This window comes from Ciconia boyciana, chromosome 2 (assembly GCF_034638445.1).
Source record: "Ciconia boyciana chromosome 2, ASM3463844v1, whole genome shotgun sequence".
NCBI classification, from domain to species: domain Eukaryota; kingdom Metazoa; phylum Chordata; class Aves; order Ciconiiformes; family Ciconiidae; genus Ciconia; species Ciconia boyciana.
In genome coordinates this window covers 32,364,701-32,385,768 of record NC_132935.1, presented here as the reverse complement: position 1 = coordinate 32,385,768, position 21,068 = coordinate 32,364,701, and the positions used below count along the sequence as shown (strand labels likewise).

The 21,068-nt window shown below is 39.6% G+C and overlaps 1 protein-coding gene across 2 annotated transcripts in view; it reads right to left on the bottom strand.

The window, feature by feature from the left end:
- Positions 1-10,329: 10,329 nt before the first annotated feature.
- ZNF704 (zinc finger protein 704) overlaps positions 10,330-21,068 on the bottom strand; it is a 94,597-nt gene continuing 83,858 nt past the window's right edge. The window contains exons 7-9 of one of the 2 annotated variants that reach the window (XM_072852295.1): positions 18,766-18,870; positions 12,714-12,808; positions 10,330-10,935 (exon numbers count right to left, since the gene is read on the bottom strand). In XM_072852295.1, coding sequence (XP_072708396.1) covers positions 10,824-10,935; positions 12,714-12,808; positions 18,766-18,870 — 312 coding nt within the window. In that variant the 3' untranslated portion in view covers positions 10,330-10,823. The remainder of the gene's footprint in view (positions 10,936-12,713; positions 12,809-18,765; positions 18,871-21,068) is intronic. The other variant, XM_072852296.1, reaches the window with a different exon arrangement.

The window sequence follows — 21,068 nt, the reverse complement described above, 5'->3', positions numbered from 1 at the left end:
CAGAGCAAATTAAAGCTTAGTAATTTTATACTGAGTGAAAGAGGAAATGCTCTGGTTCTAAAAATAGTAATTCAGAAAAAATGTTTTTTAAAAAAGAACTTACATTTTCTTTATATTCTCCAAAACAGTATTTGATAGGAAACAAAAGGAAGAACAATGTATGTGGGCAGATATTTCTCTTTTGTGACTGAAGCGAGACAAAGGGATGCATGGATCCAAATACTGCAGCCTTATGCAAGCAGAGTGTATTGGAAATCCCATATTCATAAAAACTGGGCAACTGGGCTTTTGTTTTCCTACAGTATCTTAACTCGTGCTAAATTCACCCCCTTCTATGATGGAAATACTTTTGTTAAATGAAATAATATATGAGTAGCAGATAACAAGAAAACATAATTGCTTTTTTCAGAGTTTAAAAAAACGTAATGCAATTGATGCTGACAGTTATCTTCCTTCAGTTACCTTATGAACCTTTACCTTCTCCCCGGGATTCCCATCGTTATTACACTGGTGCTATAATAAAAAGAGGCAGAAAAACTGCACTAGCAAAGCAGCTGAGGATCTTTCCTATTTGCTGCCATGCCATTTCTAGATAAGAAGTATACCCTGCTTTTCTGTGGCCCAGAGATCTCATACAGAGATCACATCTCCCCTCCCCCCAATAAACCTTGCTGGGCCTGAGATTACGCTGAATCACATCAGACTGGTTCCAGGACACCCCTGGGGTCAGGGGAGGATCAAGGTCCAATAAAGTTGCTTTTCGTGTCCCTTAACAACCCCAATATCTGCTTAGCAAAACCATGGCACAGTTGAGATGTAGTCTTAAGAGTCCCTGCATGTAGGATTATTGATCTAACTCCTCTTTTTTCCCCTATAGACTCCATTTCATATCAAAATCAATGCTGTTTTAATGGTATTCTAGTAGTGCTAAGCAACCAGCCCTTAGTGGAGCTCTCTTCAGCTGGCTGCTGTAGGAGTATGTGCGAGTCCAGGCCCTTAATGAGACTCCAGCCAAGACAGAGTGGGATAAAGGCAGTATTATCATGCCTGCCACATGAAGAGCAGAGGTACAAACCCAGCAAGCCATATACTGATCTAGCCTTTAGGCATTTTATATAGACCTTCGCTTTTAGGAGTGGTTCAAACCAGCATAACCCAGGATATTTTTCTCTAGACATGTCTCTGCTGGGGGGAGGAACAGCTCTTTCAACAGTAGCATAAGATTATGCTGGCTTTACCTGCTGTGGAACTACAGTGTTAGGTGAAATGTAGAGATCTAAATCTAAAATAATATTCCCAAAACCCCTTGACTGACAAAAATAATGTCTGGTTCCTTGCAAATGCAGTGCTGGCTAGTGCTGCATTAGAAATGCCACTGAAAAGTGATGGGGCAATGCCCCCTTTTTAGAAGTCTACTAATAAAACACTCGCTTAGGAAGTGGAAAAGTTGGGAAGGAGTTGGAAAGGGCCTCCTTTACCTGGGGGGTCAAACTCACATTGGCCTGGCTTTAGGGCTCTTTCCTGGGTTCCAGCAAGTCTTGGGAAAAAGACTTAGTTCAGGTTACGGGGCTCCACAAGAGCCCAGACAGGAGCATGCTCCCACCGGCTAGCTGGGGAGCTGCAGCATGGCTCTGGAAGGAAGGAAACCACCACTTCTGATTTCAGCTCTGACAATACTGTAATTTATTCAGTGACCTTCTGTAACATAAAAGTTCTCCAACATTTTTATTTTAATCTCTGAAAGAAAGAATATTCTTCAAAAGAGCGTCCTGTACTGTGGGTCATGAACGAATGCAGATAACCACCTCCCTCAAGCTGGACACAACAAATGCACTTGCTCCAGCTGACAGCACACAGACTATGGTGGTGACTCCCTTCACAACAGGCTGGCTATCCTGGATCCCATTCTGAGAAGCCTCCTTCTCCCCGGGCCTGGTATCAGTAGGATGCATTACAGGCTGAATACCATGTGCTTAACAGCTCTTAAATCTGTCACTAAGTGACACATGCAAAGTACTGCCACTTTGGTATTACTACAAACTGAGCCAACATCTTCCAACAGCCATGCAAATGTGCCTAGGTACGTATCCATCCCTCTCACAAAGCCTAACAGCAAAATTCCCTTCTCAGGCACTCAGAAAGGGAGATTCACAATTTCAACACTCTCAATTACAGTGGAAATAGTCACATGGAGGAAAACCCAAGTGCCTTCGTTCTACAACCGTGACCCATGTGAGCAGTCCTAGTCACTGCACTTATTCATGGGAATAATTGCAACTCTCCTGAGAAAACGTGTAATGCTTCGAGGGCTCAGCTAGTGATATCTGCATTTTGCTCTTAATTGTGTAACAAGACTTTTTATCAGGCTTGTAATACAAAAAAAAAAACCCAAACCAAAAAAATTCTGTAACTGACTGCTTAAGACTAGTTTCCTCCTACTGGGATCCAATTCCGAGCAGTTTTGTTTCAGGTCTTACCTGACTGGTTCAAGCCTCGTTCGACTAATGTCTCTAAATTTGAGTTTGTCCTTTGGCCCTTTGCGAGAAGTCAGTTAAGCAGGGAAACAACCAAACAGCCTTCTGTTCAACAGATATGATTATTTCTGTCTTTCAGTTAATTCTGGACTCTGAGCACAAGACAAAAACAGTAAGAGATGGCAAAATGATGTGTATGTCATTATTTAACAGCGACAAAAAAGGTGTAAGATAGCAAGACGCACCATACTTGGCAACCTGTATCCTCTTGACCCCACAGTGCAGATGGAGAGAAAAAATACGTGAGCGGAGCTGTTAGTTTGATTGTTCAAACCCTTTTCATAACTGAACAACAAACCCTCAACGTAATCTTTTTCTTTACAACCTTCTGCTTGTGTGAACTCTCCACATAAGCTGGAGCAGATCATGTCGTATGATCTCATTCAGACCGTACAGTATGATGAAGAAATCTCTCCATTTTAAAAGTTATTTTCAAAAGAATACAATTTCAAGCCAAATATTGGTAATTTAGGAATGTCTTCACAATGAGAATATAAACAAATAAAACCCATTACTAAAATGCAAGAGACAAAGCAAATGCTGAACGCCGAAGTAGGCATTTTCGTTTCATCATGGGAAATTTCAGACTAAACTATCTCTGTAACCAAGGGCAATATATTTTTTTCTTTCAGTAAGACAGAACTTGTAATAGCTTTGTAAAGGTGTTTTAGGTTACTTCTGCCGTGTAAACCAACATACCACTACTCTATGCCATTTACAATTCCCCCTCTCCTCCTTTTGGTTCTTAGGAAATCCCAAATCCTGTTTCATAATGTGTAATAAATGGTTATAAAATTATACCAACATTATAATTTCAGAGAGGTAATAAGATCCCAGTGCTATAAAAGTCAGTTTTAAAAGAGTGCACATTCCGCAGTGATATACAAACACACACCACTTGTTTCCATAATTTAGCCCTTTGTAATTATTGCACCTTGTTAATAAGGCTACTGTCGATTCTAACACTGAAAATTAAACATAGACAACATCATTTGTGGCTTAAAAGCACAGTATTCCTAAATTTTTTAGGTAAACTTATTTATTTCCTTGCATACGCAGAGCTCTTATGCCTCCAGTCGCCTGGAGGAGTGTTGAGATGGAATACAGATGAAGCTATATACATTTATATAACGTGACCTGCTTGTCAGGCATTTTTTTTCTGATGTGCTCAAATAAGTTCCTTTGAGCTTGATGGCAAATAGACACCTTTTACAAACCTAAGCCATGCCTTCACATGCTGAAACGTACAGTTAAACTTGTCTGCTTTCTCACTTTCCTTTTGCAATACAAAAATAATTAAAAAAAAAGAATTCTCTAAATTTGTCTGGTCTTCTAAATACAAGATAAATTGCATAAAATCAGAAAAAGATAGATTGTCTTACAAAGTGCATATTTCAAACAAAGCTGTAAGAGTATTTCTCTTGCCAAGGCCTGATTTCAGAAGAGCATAAAAATGTGTGCCTAACTTTAGAAACACGGACGGTCTCATCAACAAACTCCGCAAGTGAAGTTAAACACATGCTTGAGCACTCTGATGCATCTGAGCCTACACTGTATTGTTAGAATACCAGTAGTTCTACCTCTGCGCAGCCACACCTGCTAATTTATAGATTACGTGCACCCCTTCCCTGAAAGATTTGTTGGCATCACTGTAAGAATTAACTACTACAGTTAAATACTGATACTAAAAATTCTGATGCCAGGTGCTATTTACATTTTTAGGTCCTAATATTGAAGATTCTGATTTTTATTCACTTCAGTATGAATATTTAGGAATTTGCAGAATGAAGCCTCTGGACACAGGAAAAAGAGTTGACAGGAAAAATTATTACGGACCAAAATAATTTCTTTGCATACAATAAAGAAAAATTTGAGAATTTGCATATGTATTCCTTCAAAATACAAGTTAACATAGTTCAATAAAACCTTGGGTTTACTGAAGCTGATATCTTTGCAGATATGAAAAATATCAGATATGAAAAAATATGAAGATATGATATTATCATATCAATATCATATATATGATATATATCATATCAATAATATCATCAGATATGAAAAAGTGGTGGCATGTTTTCTTTGAATTGCCTGTAGAATCAGCGCTTTGCAAAGTGCAGTACTCAACACCTCCAGGATATCACGCTAATGTGGTTTTTTTTTTCCTTGCTGAAGTAATTTGGTAAGAAGTAATCCAATTATAGACAATGTATGCTTTGACCAAGCAACTATATAAACAAGAAGCCTTTATATTTACAGTAGATCCTGAAAAGATTTATACAAATGTATAGATTTATATCATAATTAGGTTATGGTCAAGCTCATTTTCTGTATTTTTACATCATCTAACATTTTTTTTTTCTATTTGGAACTTCATACGCTATAGCATTAAGTAAGACCATGTTCACTAATGAGTGCTTCCTTCTAATTTTAATAATTCAAGTAACGACATATTGCTCTTTAAATTTTGCTTAGAATAGAAAAAAAACCACAATTTCTTAGCCATCTTCCATTCAAATAAACCTACATCCTGCCTTTACAGCCCTCTTATGTTCCCTGAGGAAATCTGTATTAACTTTTTTTTTTTCTGTCTTCCCAAGGCAGTTTTTTACAAACATTTTACTAACTTTTGTTTATCTGACCATTACACATCATACACTACTTGCTGCAGGGTATAACATACTAAGATAAGGACTCCAAAGTCAAGCCTGAATTTTTGCAGAGGATTGGCAAATGGTAAACACTAACATTCAAACATTTTAAAATGTTTGAGTCAATCTTTAGCATTGAATTACATCAAGAATTCAGATTTAATCTTGAAATCCTATGTCGTTAGTATAATATTGTGTATATGCCCAAGTAATAGGAAAGCTGAAACAGCATTTCTATAGCTAAATTAATTTCCCTCAAGGGTATATTAGAGATCTCACATTCAGATTCAAACACGGAAGGAAAAAAAGTCATGGTGTTAAGATGTGTTAAGAAAAAGCAGAACACTGGCTTGTTACTAAATTTATCCATTCCCTTACATTTCATCAGCTGACTGGCCAAATGAATTCTTGCTGTATGAGCAAGCATGGGAGCAAACCATATTTTATTTTGCTTGGTGCCATCAGAAACAGACTGACTGCTGTTTTCAGGGTCTTTCTGGATTGCTATTAAAAATGGTCTGTGTGAAGCAAGGAACATGATTAGCGTTTTTCGTATTGAGGAATAAACTCAACATGTTGCAAGTGGAAGATACACATCTTCTTTAATCTCGCATTTGGATAGAAGCGAGAGCATGGCCAATGCGAAAGCACTGTAGCCTAAGATGGAAAAAACAGTTCAGGTGGGCACTATCAACTATAGGCATACACTGGCTCTTTTGCAACCTTGAAGCTTTTCAAGCTCCACATAGATGCAGACAAGGGCTGCTTACGTCTAGCAGATACAGAATGTATTTAAACCCTCAGCTTCATTAATTTTTGCTCACGACTTACTTTGTAGCTGTTTTGCTAAAGGTGCCATGAAGCTCTCCTGAACTTATACTAGAACAAAATGTCCGCTATGATGCTTTGCAACAGCCCACAGTTAACTACCAGAAAAATCCTGACAAATGCAGATTAAATCTCATACTCCGTACAGGTCTCAGTTCCAGTGCTACCGCCTTACAGGAAGACTGAATCAAGTGTAAATGTAAGACCAAGATGAGACTTTACAAACGTTTCCTTATCAAAATATTTCTAAGAAAGGGTGCAGCACAACTTTCTCCAACAGATGACTGAAGTTTGAACCAACAGAAACAAGCCTCACTGGTAACCTGTTACGCCTCTACACATGGCCAGCAAGCTTCTAATTTCATGCCCTGTTTCTGAGATGGTTTTTCAACATGTTTACAGGCAGGGGAAGAAAGAAATCACTTTATATTGTCACACTTACAGCGACTGTCCTCAGTTCTCAGCAGGGCCACTCTAGCTTGCCCCAGACTGTAGCAAGAAATAGAAAACCATCCCGACTCACTGGATCAGGATGAATGAGAAAACAAAAAGTCAGCGACAAGGACATCTGGGATATGACGTGGAGCTGGAATCCGTTCTTACAGGCAGGTTCTACAAGAACTTTTGGCTAAAGCTTTGCCTCCTGTTGTGTTCCCTACCTATTCGTTATCGTAAAAAATGAAGGGGTGAAGGAATGAAGAAAGCGATATCGGTGATGGTGAACGGGTGGAAGGAATCTGTAGATCATTAGATAGCTAACGTTCATACCAGGCTAATGACTTGGATAAAGTAATTCAATGGCTATGCATTCTACTCAGCTTATTCACACAAGCAGGGCTTACAGGTCTGGCTTACATGACAACGGATACCTGCTAGGTGACGGCTGGTATTGGTTAAAAGTAAGTGTAAACCTGCAAACTGGAATGGAAGAGTTTTTGCTCACTTTGCATCTTGTGTATCCTGTTACATTTGTGCAAGGCACTAGAGAATCAGGCACATTGTTTTGGGTGGAAACCATTTTATGACTAAGATGATCTGAATTTGTAACGTCCAATAGCTGCTATTTATATAGGAGCAGTTGGAGGAGTCACATTTTAGAAACTGCCATTAAAATTTCCCACTTCTAAAATTATCTCCTTTTCCAGATTTTTTTTTGGGGTGGGGTAAATGCGGAAGTGGGAAAAAGCTTTGTTATAGCAAGAAAACTCCTGAAGAAAAATATTTGGGATCTATACATTTGATCTCCACTCCAATACTAATGTTGGCAATTTCTTTTACCAACATCAATACCAATAAGTGGTTAAACCCAATAAAATAGATCCTTCCATTTTTATATCTCAGGGGGAAGTTCTGGCTCTTGACATAAATGAATCCACGTCCAAATCCCTGCAGCAGACAGAGACAGAGTGATGTGTTCAGGCCGTTCTTTCTGACTTCTCCAGGAGGTCAGAGACAATGACCTATCTCCCACAAAGACATGGAAAATAGGGGAAATGGTGTGTACCGATGACGATAAATGACCAAAGTATTCAGGCTAGCTCTTCCTTGGGAAACAAATTCACTCTTTTGGGGAGGCTGGTGCAGAAGTTTGAGATGAATCGGACGTTAGGAAGACAGCAATACAGCTTTAAGCAACACCGAAGCGAGAGACTGAAAAATAGAAGAGGTTATTCCAGATTACGCTCGGTACTGCCAGCACAGGAAAGGCTTTGCTGACATTTCTGTTCTTGCTGGGTGTGTCAGGAGGGCGAAGGGGATCTTGGCGGACACGGAAGTGCTCGTGTGACATGAAGTAATCTGAGTTCAAAGCACAAAGCAACTGATGACCGCTTCATGCAGGTCCAGACGGCCGTGCCGTCTCGCTATCGCAGGCCATGGTTGAGACACGGTAACTCCAGGAGTGCCTACTTTGGAATCAAAATGCCACAGCCATAAGATGCAAAACTGATTTAATATAAACTGCTGATTAAAGGTTGTGTAAAAATACTGGTAATTTAGCTTTGTCCTGGCAGGATTTATCGGGTATCTTCTGTCCTCCATTTTGTTAACACCAACTTTCTATCCCGTTTTGAAGATTTGTGGTTTTTGTTCCTATATGTAATCCATACCAAATTTGTACCAGAGGGCAATCTGATCTGGCAACAAAACCATTCTTCCGTGCAGAAATTTATAAAGAATAATCTTATTACAATAATTCGTAAAGTGCCCTCAGGAAAGGTGCTCACAATGCCATGGCATTATAGAAACAATATACAGTCTGATACATCATTTTCAAAAAAATCCTCCAAAGCAAAAAGGGAAAATATAGAAGGAGGGGAACAACAAATATATAGGCAAATACTGTCGGACTAGCAATACTCAAATTAATTATGGAACGCTTTATAATTAGTCTCGGAGTGCTTGTAAAAATGGGGGGGCAAACTGGCAGGAGTATCTTGGAAAAGACCCAAATTTTCTAAGTTCTACCAAAGTAAATGCACCAACAGCAAGCTCAGTGTTTTAAGATGAAATGACTACGAATTACTATGAGGTATTTTACTAAGGAAATTGACAAAAATACAACATCCAAAGAAAACCTATGACCCACATTTTGCTAAGAGGAAAGACAATAAAACAGTGGCTATGTGTATCCACTGACCTTTAGTGTCTTGTTTTATAAAGAAAACAATCTTTCTCCTCCCTGTTAATCCCAGATTTTTTATATATATATAAAAACTATATAATACATAGTTATACATTTTTTATATATATATAAATGCTCATACATAAGTGTATGTATTTCAGGGTCTTACTAGATTCCAGAGTCTATTTTCCTTTTTTTTTTTTTTTAAATGACTTAGAGAACACAACTGGGCAAAAAATCAAGTAATTGCCTGCATGCAAGCATATCTTGCCACTTGTGCATGCAAATTACACAATTTGTAAACAACTGCAGAAATAGCATGCTCAAATTAGGCATCTGATTGCCCAATTAACTTGTTCAAAGAAAATCAGATGATAACCTTCGGTAGCTCCTATTATAAATTTTACTTCTCAGTACTATGTTACTGAATTCATAGTGTATATTCTTAACAACTGCATTGTTATTTTGTGCTTTTACACAGGCGTAAGCACACTTAATAAAGCTATCAAGTGAACTTCGGACCAGATTTTAGAAAGCTGTTTACATACTTAGGAGTCTCCTTCTTTCAGTAAGGATGAGCCAGCTTAGACAATTAAAAAAAAAAAAAAAAAAAAAGAAAAAGATCTGGTCTAATTTCAAATGGTATGGAAAAAAAAAATCCAGGAATTTGTGGGCCTCTATGTCTCTATTAATAGGCAAAGTTTTGCTTCTGTGTTTTTGATTTTAAGGTGTCTTGTTTTGTTTAACAGGCAAGTATTGTTTAACTGTATCCATTCATATCCTAGTAAATCCTTATTTTATTTTTGCATTGAAATAATCATTATTAATGGTAATTCAATACAAGTTGAAACAGAACACCAGCTTTCTTCATTCCGGTGTATTTTCTAATGGACAGAGAAACTAAAGTACCCAAATTTATCCAAATACTGCAAGTAGAGAAACTTGTTAATTTGTACATCAAAATTAGTTACGAAATGGACTTTTACGATAAATACATTGCTGCTTTGCTGTTGTACTTCTTTTTCTGAGATGATGTTGTGGAAAGGGGGTATTTTCTTTTCTCTATCAATTTTTTGTGTCAAATAAATCTTAGCAACTTGGGGGGGGGGGGGGGCTGAGCAAACCATTATCTTAACAACCATCTCTCAAATAAGAGAAAAGAAAGCAACAGCAGAACTGCTGGGCTGGATCGTGTCCCTGAATAGGTATTACACACAATCCTAGTGGCTGCATTTACCAGTTCTTTATAGGGCTCCTGCAGCAACAGACATGCTGGTCCAACTGTTCATCCTCCCTCAGAAATGGGAGAGCGGTAAGAAAAAGCTACTGGACCTCCATTATATTCTTATGGGTTTCAAGCAAGCATCACTGGATTTCTTCCCTCAACTTCTTGTGACAGTATCTGCTGGTGACTTTCCATTGCTGCTTTACTTCCTCTAGAGGACCAAAATCCAATTTGGTACTTAAATTACTTTGTTTCACTCCACTGGACTGTGCCTGGTTTAAAAATCTTTCAGGAGCACTTCTTGTCCTTCTTGCAAATTCAGACTTTGCTTTTCTCCTATAAACAAACAAACGAAAAAGCCCAACTCCTCCCCACATCCCCTTTCCAAAAATATAATCATGATCATTCGTGTCAGGAGAATTATTTAGCCGTCTCCAGTCTTAGTACAGCTTTTGTTGAGTAAACTGTAGCTTATACGACTCTGAAGTGTTTATTAGAAAGCTTTCAAAAAGAGATCTTCGTTGCAGGAAAAGAAAAATTGTTCAGTTTAGCAAATACAGACGTTCACAGCACAGAGACTGAAATGGTTAAAAATCATCCTAAGGAGCAAGTAGCTCACAGAGTTAGCAAAAAAATTAACTTTTTCCTTTCTTTTACAGAAAAACACTAATAGCTGCTCTGGTTTCCATACTTAGTAAGACAGAATTTTGTTGTATGTTCTTGGTTTTGCTTTTTTTTTTTTTCTCTATTGCTCCACACAGGTTTTGATTAGTGCTTCTCCTTGGCTACAAGTGCTTCACTTTGAAATACAAAGCTCTTTAAAAAAAAAACCACCCAAAACCAACAAAAAACCCCTCAACACCACATCACTGGAGGGAAAATGGGAAGTGATACAGTGCAGCTGCAGCAATCTGGTTCTGCTGTTGTCCTCCCCCATCCCCAAATCCTCTGCATAATTTCAATCTTTAGTCGATGAACCTTTGGCAGGCCTTCTTCCATCGGCAGGCAGTACACCACATATCTCTGTTCTCCATCCCATAGACCTTCCGACACTTTTTCCCCTCCCCTCTAGGCTTCCTGTCAGAGAGAAAGGGAAGCTTGTTAACGAGATGCTTTCGTAGCTTTGCTCTATCACCCTAAGATCAGGACAACAATCTCAATGGAGTGCAGCAGGCAGAGAACCCCCAGCTTTTCAAAGGGATTTGGGTTGTTTTTGAGTCAACCGGGAGCTGACGAAGCAGACAGACATAGGGCCGGGACTCCGCAGCTCCAAGGGACCAGTCCTTCTCCTCGCCCGGCTTCTACAGCCTCTGCAGCAGCTGCTGAGCCTGCTCCTCTGCTCCAGGGCTGACCCCAGGAACACACGGCCCTGACTTTAGCCAGCAACTAAACCCGGTCCAGATAAATGGTACTTCAGCCATGTAATGGATAGTCATAGCTATTCTACAGTACAGTCCAGGTCACGTCAGGCAGAAGTCCTCTTTGCTGCAGTACAAATATTTTGCATAGCTCTGAGCAGCAGACCTTGACTACCAGCAGGTAGCAGCTATGCAAAAGAAGGGAAAAGCTACAAGCTCCTAAGCTTGCCAGTCCTTGCTGCATGGTTTGCTCTGAGCTCATTGACTGAAAAACAAAGTGATTGAAAACAAGTTTTAACCCTCGCCCTCAGCTGCAGCACGTTCACGTGCTCCTTCTCTGTCGTCCCCAAAGTCAGCAAGGCAGGCAGTATCTGCTTTTAAAGCTATAACGATTGTCATGTTTTCCATCTTATAACCTCACTCAAAAGTCCACAAGTTTAGAAAATGATCAAAGTAACTGTTAAAATGGAACTTTTCTTTATTCCACACATAGAAAGCCAGCAAACCTGAGGAGCAATGCTACAAGAAGTAACCCGACGCTCGCTATAGCAGTGCCATCCGCTATAGGTGTCCTGGCGCCTTTAAATCAAGTAACTGTACAGACAGAATTGTTTAATACCCGCATTACATGCTGCATGGCCCACGTGGGAATTGCCTGGCGATTCCTCTCTTGCATACCTATGCGGTTTTGGATTACTGAACATTCATTGATGGGCACAATCCATGAACTGGGAAGATCCTAAGTTTGGTTTGTAGCATATGAAATGATCTGAGAGTCATAAAGAAAATTAAAAACATGAAATCTTCCTTTTGTCTCATTTTAGGGTACAGTCACCTTTCGGATTGTAAGAAATTAAGTTTCTTTACTGTAAGAAATTCAGTGTCACAGTTTGATTTTTTAACATAACTTTTTGAACACTCTTAAAGCAGACTCTGGCCAAACATCAGTTAGCTTTAATGGAAGTGAATGTAGCTTACATCTAGGAAGACAAGGCATAAAAAGCTTTGCTTTGATCTAATTTATTGTAAGATACGGTTTCTTATAATTCAATTAAAGCCAAATACCATACTGACTGAATGGTGATGAACACACAAGACGCCCAGCCTTTCAGGGAAAAAAAGCAAAGCGACATAACGAAGTTTAGGATGCTTCAACTGGAGCAGTGGATCTGGGCAGCGTTGCTTTACAGGGCAATTTAGAACTGTATCTGAACTCCAGACATGCCTGCCGTAAGGCCTGCAGTTTTGCTTCACAGTCTGCCTTTTTCATTTTGCAACAACTCACTTTCCCCCCAAACTTTACCTTTGATGGTAATGAAAAGCAAAACAGGTCCAGAACGCTTACTCTGAAGCGTTCTAGTAAGAAACTGCCTGACAACTGCAATCACAGTTGGTGGTGTGGTTTTTCTGTTTCTTTGGCCACTGACATCTTATTTACTAAATGCCCTCCAGGTTCTGAGGCTGCTGGTCTGTCAGCAGGAGCTAATGGTCCCATACCTCAAGCCAAATGCTACTCTAGGCGGTGATGAAAGAACTGTGTGGGACTGTTTCTGCTCTCCACTCCCTGCAGGACGATTATGAGTTGGTGAGACCTGTCAATACAGACAAAAAAACTGCTTATGAAGAACATACACATATGAATGCAGTATAAACACTTCTCCCAGAAAATACAATTCATGATGCAGGGTGGCAAGCATACCCGGGAAAGGTTATTATAGAACATACAAACATAAGTTGTAGGTCTACTTAGAAAGATGTCCACTGAGCATTAGGTACACTGTATTAGCTCCATTTTGTTTCCCTGTATTTCCAGTCATCCAAACAGAGCAAACCAGAATACAGGTAGATTTCAGGTTTTGGGAAATACAGAAAATGCATTCATTCTTATTTAAGAACTCTGAATAGCTCTTATGAAAACTTTCTCCAATTTAAGCAGAGAAAATAACTGGAAAAATAAACTCCGGCCCGTGCTGAGATCAATACCAATAACCCCCTATGACATAAAGGGATTTCATGTGTTGCTCTCGTCTGTGACTTGACACTCTCTGTGGAGAGACAGCCTTGGAGAAGGGGGTTTGCTGCCGGGCAGTTGCGATGCGGCCCTCAAGGTTTTAACGGGAGTGCAAGGCAGCTCTTCTGATTAAGGCTGCTAACAAGATGTACTGGATTATTTCCTTTATTCTGCACTGTAAACCTTCTCAGCAGGTGTCCTCCTTTGTGAATGTTCTCGAGTGAAGGGTGTAGTTTGGTCTTCTGAGGCTTTCCAAATAAGCCTCCTACATGAGCCTGGGGGTTGGCAACATTATTTGAGTAATATCATGGCATAAAGCTTGGCCTTAAATAATTCCTAAATTATTTACTGCTAGGGTCTTATTTTGCTCCTGGGTGGAGGCCACAGATACTTTACATCTAAAACACCAGAAAAAATTTACAAAGACTCAGAACATAGCAAGCTTCATTTGGGCATCTGGTGCACGGAGTCACTACCTCCTGCAGCCAGGAACTGCAGATATTGTCACAGTTCCCTGCGTTTGCTATGGCTTTTCACTCCTGCCCTTCTGAAGTCTCACAATATCTGGAAGAATGGGAACTGACCTGACTTGAAGAGATGAATGTGCTTTGATTTTTTTATATAAAGTCTATTTTATAGCTACTCCACAGTAGCAAAAAACTACCTAATACTTATAATGGAGTGCAAACACTCTTTCAACTTTTACTCTTGGCTGGTAACGACAGTAATTTCTGATTTAACTGCATGTGCAGCTCACACTCTGAATGGGTTTAGGCCATTAGTGGTAAAATATTTTATATATCCAAAACATGAAAGAAATTTCCTCTCTCTGTGCCTGTTTACCAGAACTCATGTTTTATACATCCAGAGACCACACTAGCTCCTTCTGTCCTATCACTCCTCAATACTGAGGGCAGCTTGCAGTCTACATGTCCTAGATCTTTTGCAGTCTTGACTTTCAAGTCAGTGCTCTCCTGAGATGCCAAGGATTATCCAAATTCCCTTTTTTCATAAATACAACCTTGCATTTTGCACAATTAAAGGACACTGGGTCTGAAAAGGGCCCCACTTCACAAATGGAGTATACAATGATACATGATTATCTTGTCTTTTTGTCGGTCTCTCAGCCACCCAGAAAACGGATCATCAGCAGTAACTTCATATTTTTATTTCCAAATCAATTATGAAAATGCTGAAAAGCACTAGTCCTTGTATGGAGGTAAGCTGGCTCAGTAAAGAAGATTCCCAGTTAACCACTGCTACTTGAGGTCTGACAAACAGAGCTTAATTCGCTTAATATGTGCTACGTTGGCACTACATATTTTTAGTTAAGAAACCTGCTGCTTTTCAAAATATACGTTAGACGTGCAGTTGCCTTTATCTGCCGTTTGGTGTCATATCCTTAAAGACTGGTATGAGGTTTGTTTGGCAAATTGACCTTTTTTCCTAACTTTTATCAACCACTTCTCTTGTTTTACCTAAGAATGATTGAAACACTGAAGATAAAATGCAAAGCAGTAACACTTTTCTAGTCTTTAGCATTTACTGGTTTTCCAGTCATTGCCAGCAACCAGAGATCTCCAGTCAATTCTGCTAGGGTTCTTAAACATTTTAAAAAACAGAAAATCTGGATATCTACCACTAACTGATATTCAACATATTCCTTGGTTATCATTGAACAGAAAAGTACTTTGATGGCCTGCTATGTTATAAGCAATTATCCTGCTTGCTTCCAAACACAGTACAGGTTTGAGTAGTAATTGCAGCGTGCAGACTGCGTCTCCCCTCACATTCTCCACAGAGGGTCTCTGCATGATGGTTTCCATGAATTAGCATACCAAGAAGGCTCAACTGCACTGAAGTTGCGCTTTAGTGTGTTTTGATATGCTTCACAGCAGGTCTAAACAATACCAGTTAGCTGTACTCCTTTGTAGGTGACACTGAGTGCAGATCAAGAGGAGGCTGTGAGGAGGCAATCCTTGCCCTTGGAGGCTTTTCACATTTGAAGTGTTGTCTACGCCGAGAATTAATGTGAAACTATAGTGTTTGTTAGCAGGGAGGACCTGGAGTTTCCAGTTACAGCTCCTGGGGGAAACTGTGGTTACAGAGAAGATTTGTGATCTGTAAACATGAGATTATCAAACTTAAAGATCTTCTCCTGTTCAACCTTTTTGGGTCTTAAGAGCAAGCAGGTAAGAGTCAATATTACACAGCAGAGATCACACTGGGGTTCAAGAAGATTTTCACCCTGCATTATTAAAAGTGGTACTGTATGGTCATTATGTTAAGTCCTCCAGTACCAAGAGATACAGACTCCACCATTGCTCATCCCACTAGAACCACTTGCATGATTTCATTCATCCTCCTCACACATCCCCATGCTGTGCCTTATTTTTCCTCCTTGTTCAGTCTCAAGTGGCAGAGCAAACATGAACTTGTCCTTTCTGCTCCATGCAGAGAATCACACCTACCAGTGACTCTTAGCTGTGCCAACACTCAACCTTCTCTTGCACCTGCAAAGTTATCCTGGGAAAATGGTAAGAAAAAGTGTATTTCCCATCTGCCTTGGGAATCTAACTTACACAATTCAGAGCACAAAGTATAAGGACTTTGGAGGTTCCCCTAATTCTCCTCATTTATGGCTACAAGACTTCTAGATAAATGTCTATGGTTAGATGCTGTGAATACCCCTGAGCCTAAAGCAGTTGCATACTGAACCCCAACTGATCCAACTGTACGTATGGCTTGTTTTGAGGCGCTTAGGTACTTGCTGATAAGCACACTCACATTTGCAAAGGCCTTTTGGTGCTGCTCTGATAAAGGCTGCCCAAAAGTGAGGACCAAATGCAATTCATGATGTCTGTCTGAACACGCAAGTTCCTGGGACAGTAAGCACGGAGTACTCAGTGTCATCAAAATTCAATGTCCACAGGAATGAATGGGGTAACACCTAAGGTAGCTGTCAAAAAAAACCACAAAAGAAGACTATTTTGAAATTTTGTCTCTCTTGTGGACTTAACCGCTGACATACAGGCCTAGAAAGGAGACTGTTCAAAACCAGGATTCAACAGCCCTCTAATGGGTCAAGGACAGAATGGCCCCATTCCAACATCACTAGTAACGTGAAGAAATGTGTAGACCTATGCACTTTTGCAAATCTGTACTTAAGCCTTTACTGCTCAGTGGTTTGTCCAGGCCAAAAAAGTATCCCAAAGCCATTTTAGAAAAATGCTTGAATAAATACTAAAGGTCAGGCAAAAAGTAATGGGTTGGACCTACTCCCTGAAGTTCCCTTTGGGTGCTACAGACATGCATCTAATCTCAGGGACCATGTACGTATACAATTGCATGAGTTCACAGTATGCTGGCCCTGTCACATAGTCTGGGCTTAAATAAACCTCATAAGAGAAGGAGAAAGTCCCCTATACTATAGCTTTCCTAAAGTAGTTACACTCAGTGTAAGGGTGGGAATTGACAGAGCCCTGTTCTTATAAGGCAGTATCTAATTTACTTTGAAACAGGAGAAATGAAACTTTCATTGAATACGCAGTTATTTAACATCACTTTGCATTTGCACCCTCACTTACTGCAAATAATTTTCCACTGCAGGCAAGCCTTTGTAATTCATAAATGATCTCACTGATGACAGAACAGTCAAATGTGTGCAAACCTAGAAGGTTTTTTTTCTTTTTTTTTTTTCCCCCTCTCAACAGCCTTATAAATGTTGTTAGACAGAGATATAAAGGCAGTTCATATGGTTCCCTGACGCATTTATAATTCTGCCATCATCACTGCTTCACCAGGTTTTTGTATTGGGATTATTTTTAAATTGTACTTAAATCATTGGCATCTCCATACAGTTCTCAGAAAGTGATTTGGCATTTCTTAAATTCTTTTGAGAACTCTCAACTCTACAGCCACAGATCAACGTTGTTGCTCGAACAAGTAAACTTAACGCATATGTGTCTAATCCGGTCCTCTTAAGCGTCTGATTTACAATGTGGCTAATTGCATTTTCAGATTCCCAACACTCCTGGCACCAATTTCTGCTACTCCACAAAAGGAGCCAGTTTGATAATTACTCCATATCAACCCCATTGTTGGGAAATCAAATTCTCAAGGAACTTTATGGATAGCACGCTCTGTCAAGGCACTCTTGTTCAAATTGCTGCCAGCATGATGTCTTTCACTGTTAGTTGTTCCTTGATGGAATTTAATAAATATTCATTGCCAGAGTGCAGTGTAATTGATTCAGCCACTTTCATTTTTTATCAGCCCTGCAGGATGCCACAGCCTCTGCAGAAAATCTCCAAGATTTGCCAAAGGTTGACAGTAAGAAGCTTTGGAGATTCACTTGATGAAGAGAAGGGAGAGAAATAGTGTCTCTTATCGCCATGTCTAATATTCACTGTCAGGAGAAAAAAATCCATATAGTTCTTTGGATGAGCAATGTGCCTTACATAACACACTTTAAAAATTCATAAATTCATAAAGTGTAATATAATGAAATGTTATGATATCAAAAAGGTTTATGATTAGAGAATATGAATTTATACTGAAAAATGCTTTCCAATAAAAATCAGGATACATTATATTAATATTCATTTCTATTTATTATACAGAAGATTTTCCACTACTCATAAATAGTGATTTACATTTACTTTCAGTATTCACCATGCTAGGCATTAGAAGCCTAATCCCTCTGAACTCTTCATAAAGGTTTTTAACTCCCCCTACAGTATCCACGCCTATATGCGTTACATTTAGGAATACTGGAAGTCTATGTTTAAGCAAACATCCCATTTTGGCAGTCCTGTTCATGAAGTTAGGCCTTGTACACTAGCTTTTTTAAAGAAAGGGTCAGAGTTGACTTTACACCTAATACATACATCTAATACATCTTCATTAAAAATGTGTCAAACTGCAATATGTATTAATATCAAAATGCAGTATGTATTGAACATATTTTCTGTATAAAAGTACAGAATTTTCTGATATCAATAGGGACTACTAGCCTACTAGAATCAGAATTTGCATTTCATCTTACTGTTTCTTTCAGTTGCCTTTCAAATATGCTTCATCTTCAGAGTTCATTTAGGTAACAGCCCTACTACTTGAATCCAATTAGTAGCCCTACTACTTGAATCCAATTAACCATCACCTTGCTGATTTTCCATCTAGTTTTGTAAGAAATCTCTTAGTGGCACAAAAAGGAGCATATAGTGCCAGGCTCTGCACCTACCAGAACATTCTTTTGTAAGCATATAGTTTAAAAAATACATACTATAGATCCAATTCTCTGCTTGTAGACACTGATGCAAAAAAAAGTAACTGTACTGAATTAAAGAGACTGGCAAAAGTGTTAAAATCAGCCATGCTGGCAAACTGAGGCATATATTTACTTTATTTCTTTTCAGTACCTGTTATGTCAAATTTACTTCTACCGTGAGACACTGAGACATTGTGAAACAAAACAAAAAGTTCTAAAAACTTATTATTTTTTCTTTCTTTCTTTCTTTTTTGGTGTTGTTCACTTACTGGAATGCCGGTGAAGGTAACTGGAGGCGACTGCCAAGAGATGCTAAAGCTACTGCCATTGGGAGTGAATTTTGCTGACCCTGGAATGTTCACCGGAGGAGTGGCCTGTGTGAAAGGAAAATATTATTCCAGTAAGAAGAACCATTCCTCTTCCAAAGCATTTCAAGGGATCTTTCACTCCTTCAAACTGTAAATCTACGAGAGACTTTCTGAGGTGGAAAAAAACTGCATGGTGACAAGCATTTTACTCTTATGAGAGGGATAATCGTGGATAAGCCCGTAAGGAAGGGACGTATTTATACATCACTGTTCTTAAAACCTTGTTTAGAGAAAGATGACAGCTCTCACAAGAATCCACGCAAACCCCTTAAAAGCTAGATCTGATAAAAAACCACAGAAAATCAAACATCATATACAAATAACTTTTAAAATAATGCCAGCTAGCAGCAAAAAATATTACAAACGATGACATGTTTTTAAACAAGTGCAGTGATAAACAAGGCAGTATTTAAGCTGATGGCAGCTGGTTTAAACAACTGAAGACCAGCTGGCAAGGCTTCTTGGACAATAGGGTTAACGATCAACAGTAAGGGTTGGCCATTTCTCGTTTATCAAATAAATGTTGTTAAGAATCATCCCAATTAAAACAGTCTTTTCTATGAAAAACAAGGAGCTGAAAATTATCCTTGGGATTCAAAAAACAGCTCTTAAAAGACTAAACTAAAGCAAATATTTGAGGGACCTCTGGGCCCCTTGAACTCTTATGTTCTTCCCATCTGGGCTGTAATACCCAGTGCTGCCCTGGGGTGCAATACTCGATAATCTGAGCTCAGACTGTTGAGCATCTTTCATCTTGTGCCTTCCCCCTGGTTTTCTCACTGGGCTATGAGCTCTCAGGAATTCTTCCCTGACCTTTTTTGAATCCCACTTTATGTAGAGAGTCAGGAAATTCATACCTTTGCAGTTACTCTGCCTAGCAGGTGTGTGAGCAGCCACCATGAACACAGGCTCCCTTTGGGTCTTGAATTTCAAGCTTTCACCACAAAAAAAGGCTCCTTGGTTTAAACTTATAAAGAATTTCCTATTAAAAATGAGTTTTACTTCTGCCTTTCAGTTGCCTGCACCTGACAATAATGCAATATACTTATTTAAGTAGTGTCTGTGTTTGAGGCTGCTGAAGTTGTCTCACCACTTCCAGAAAGAGAGTGATTCCCTGAGCTGCCAGGTAGAGAGGAGTGATGACAAACTACAACCTGATAGTCCCCATTAAAGATAATCTTCAGAGTAAACAAGTGCTGAAGCAATCCCCTGGAGTCTCTCCAAGGAAAAGAAACCGAGACCACCGGATGCCTCCGTCTACGGCAGCGATGCTCCGCGCGCTGCCGAGCCTGCTGACAGCTCCGAGAGAATCCACACAGACACGCGGAGCAAATGTCCACCGAGCTCCATAAAATATAAAAACCTTGCTGAAATGTATGAAGAAAAATTTGGCAACTCCAGATGGTACCAGTAGTGCTTCATCACAACCCTGTTCAAATGGGAAGGAGGGAATGACCTCAGCACTCCTGCCAGAAAGAACTGGAGGCAGCTGGGTGGGCAGCGAGGCGGCACTGCCTCCACTCAGCATCCCACCGGGATATCAGCTCAAAGCTGGGGTCAGCACAGCGACTTCCTCAAGTATTCGAATAAGACCTGCAAGGGAAATCCTAGATGCTGAAAGAGCCCACCTGCAGTTCCTCTGTGGCTAAATTTAACAGGTACAGGCACTAGTTTCATAATGAAACATGAAGTATGAGAAGTTTAAAATTGCTGTAATTTGCAGTTGCCTAAAATACTATTGTGCTCAATTCCTTTTTCTCAGTGCCTAAATATCTACCTCAGACGTGATAAGATTTAGACAGTCAGTCACCTTGTGCATGTTTCCCAGACGTGCATCTTTGCTCATCAAGCACAGTCACCTTTTTCAGGCTACCATTTTAGACAATCTCTTCCATAAGGTAAGCAACCATAACATTACCACAAACTTAAGAGTTTCTATACCCCGATCTCACTTTGCTTAGAGACCTCCATCTAATTTCCAATCAAAATATATTAATGGATAATTTATAATTATTTATTTGTGCCAACATTGCCCTTATATCTGAGCACATGCTCATCCTCTTCTCCTCTCATGTTTGTCCTCTCACTTTCTTCCCAGGCAGCAATCCCATCCTCTCCTCGCCCCTGCTTTGCCCGAGCTGTCAGTCCCTGGGCTGGAGAGGCCCTCCGTGTCCTCCCTCTTCACTCTGATCACCTTCTTTCTA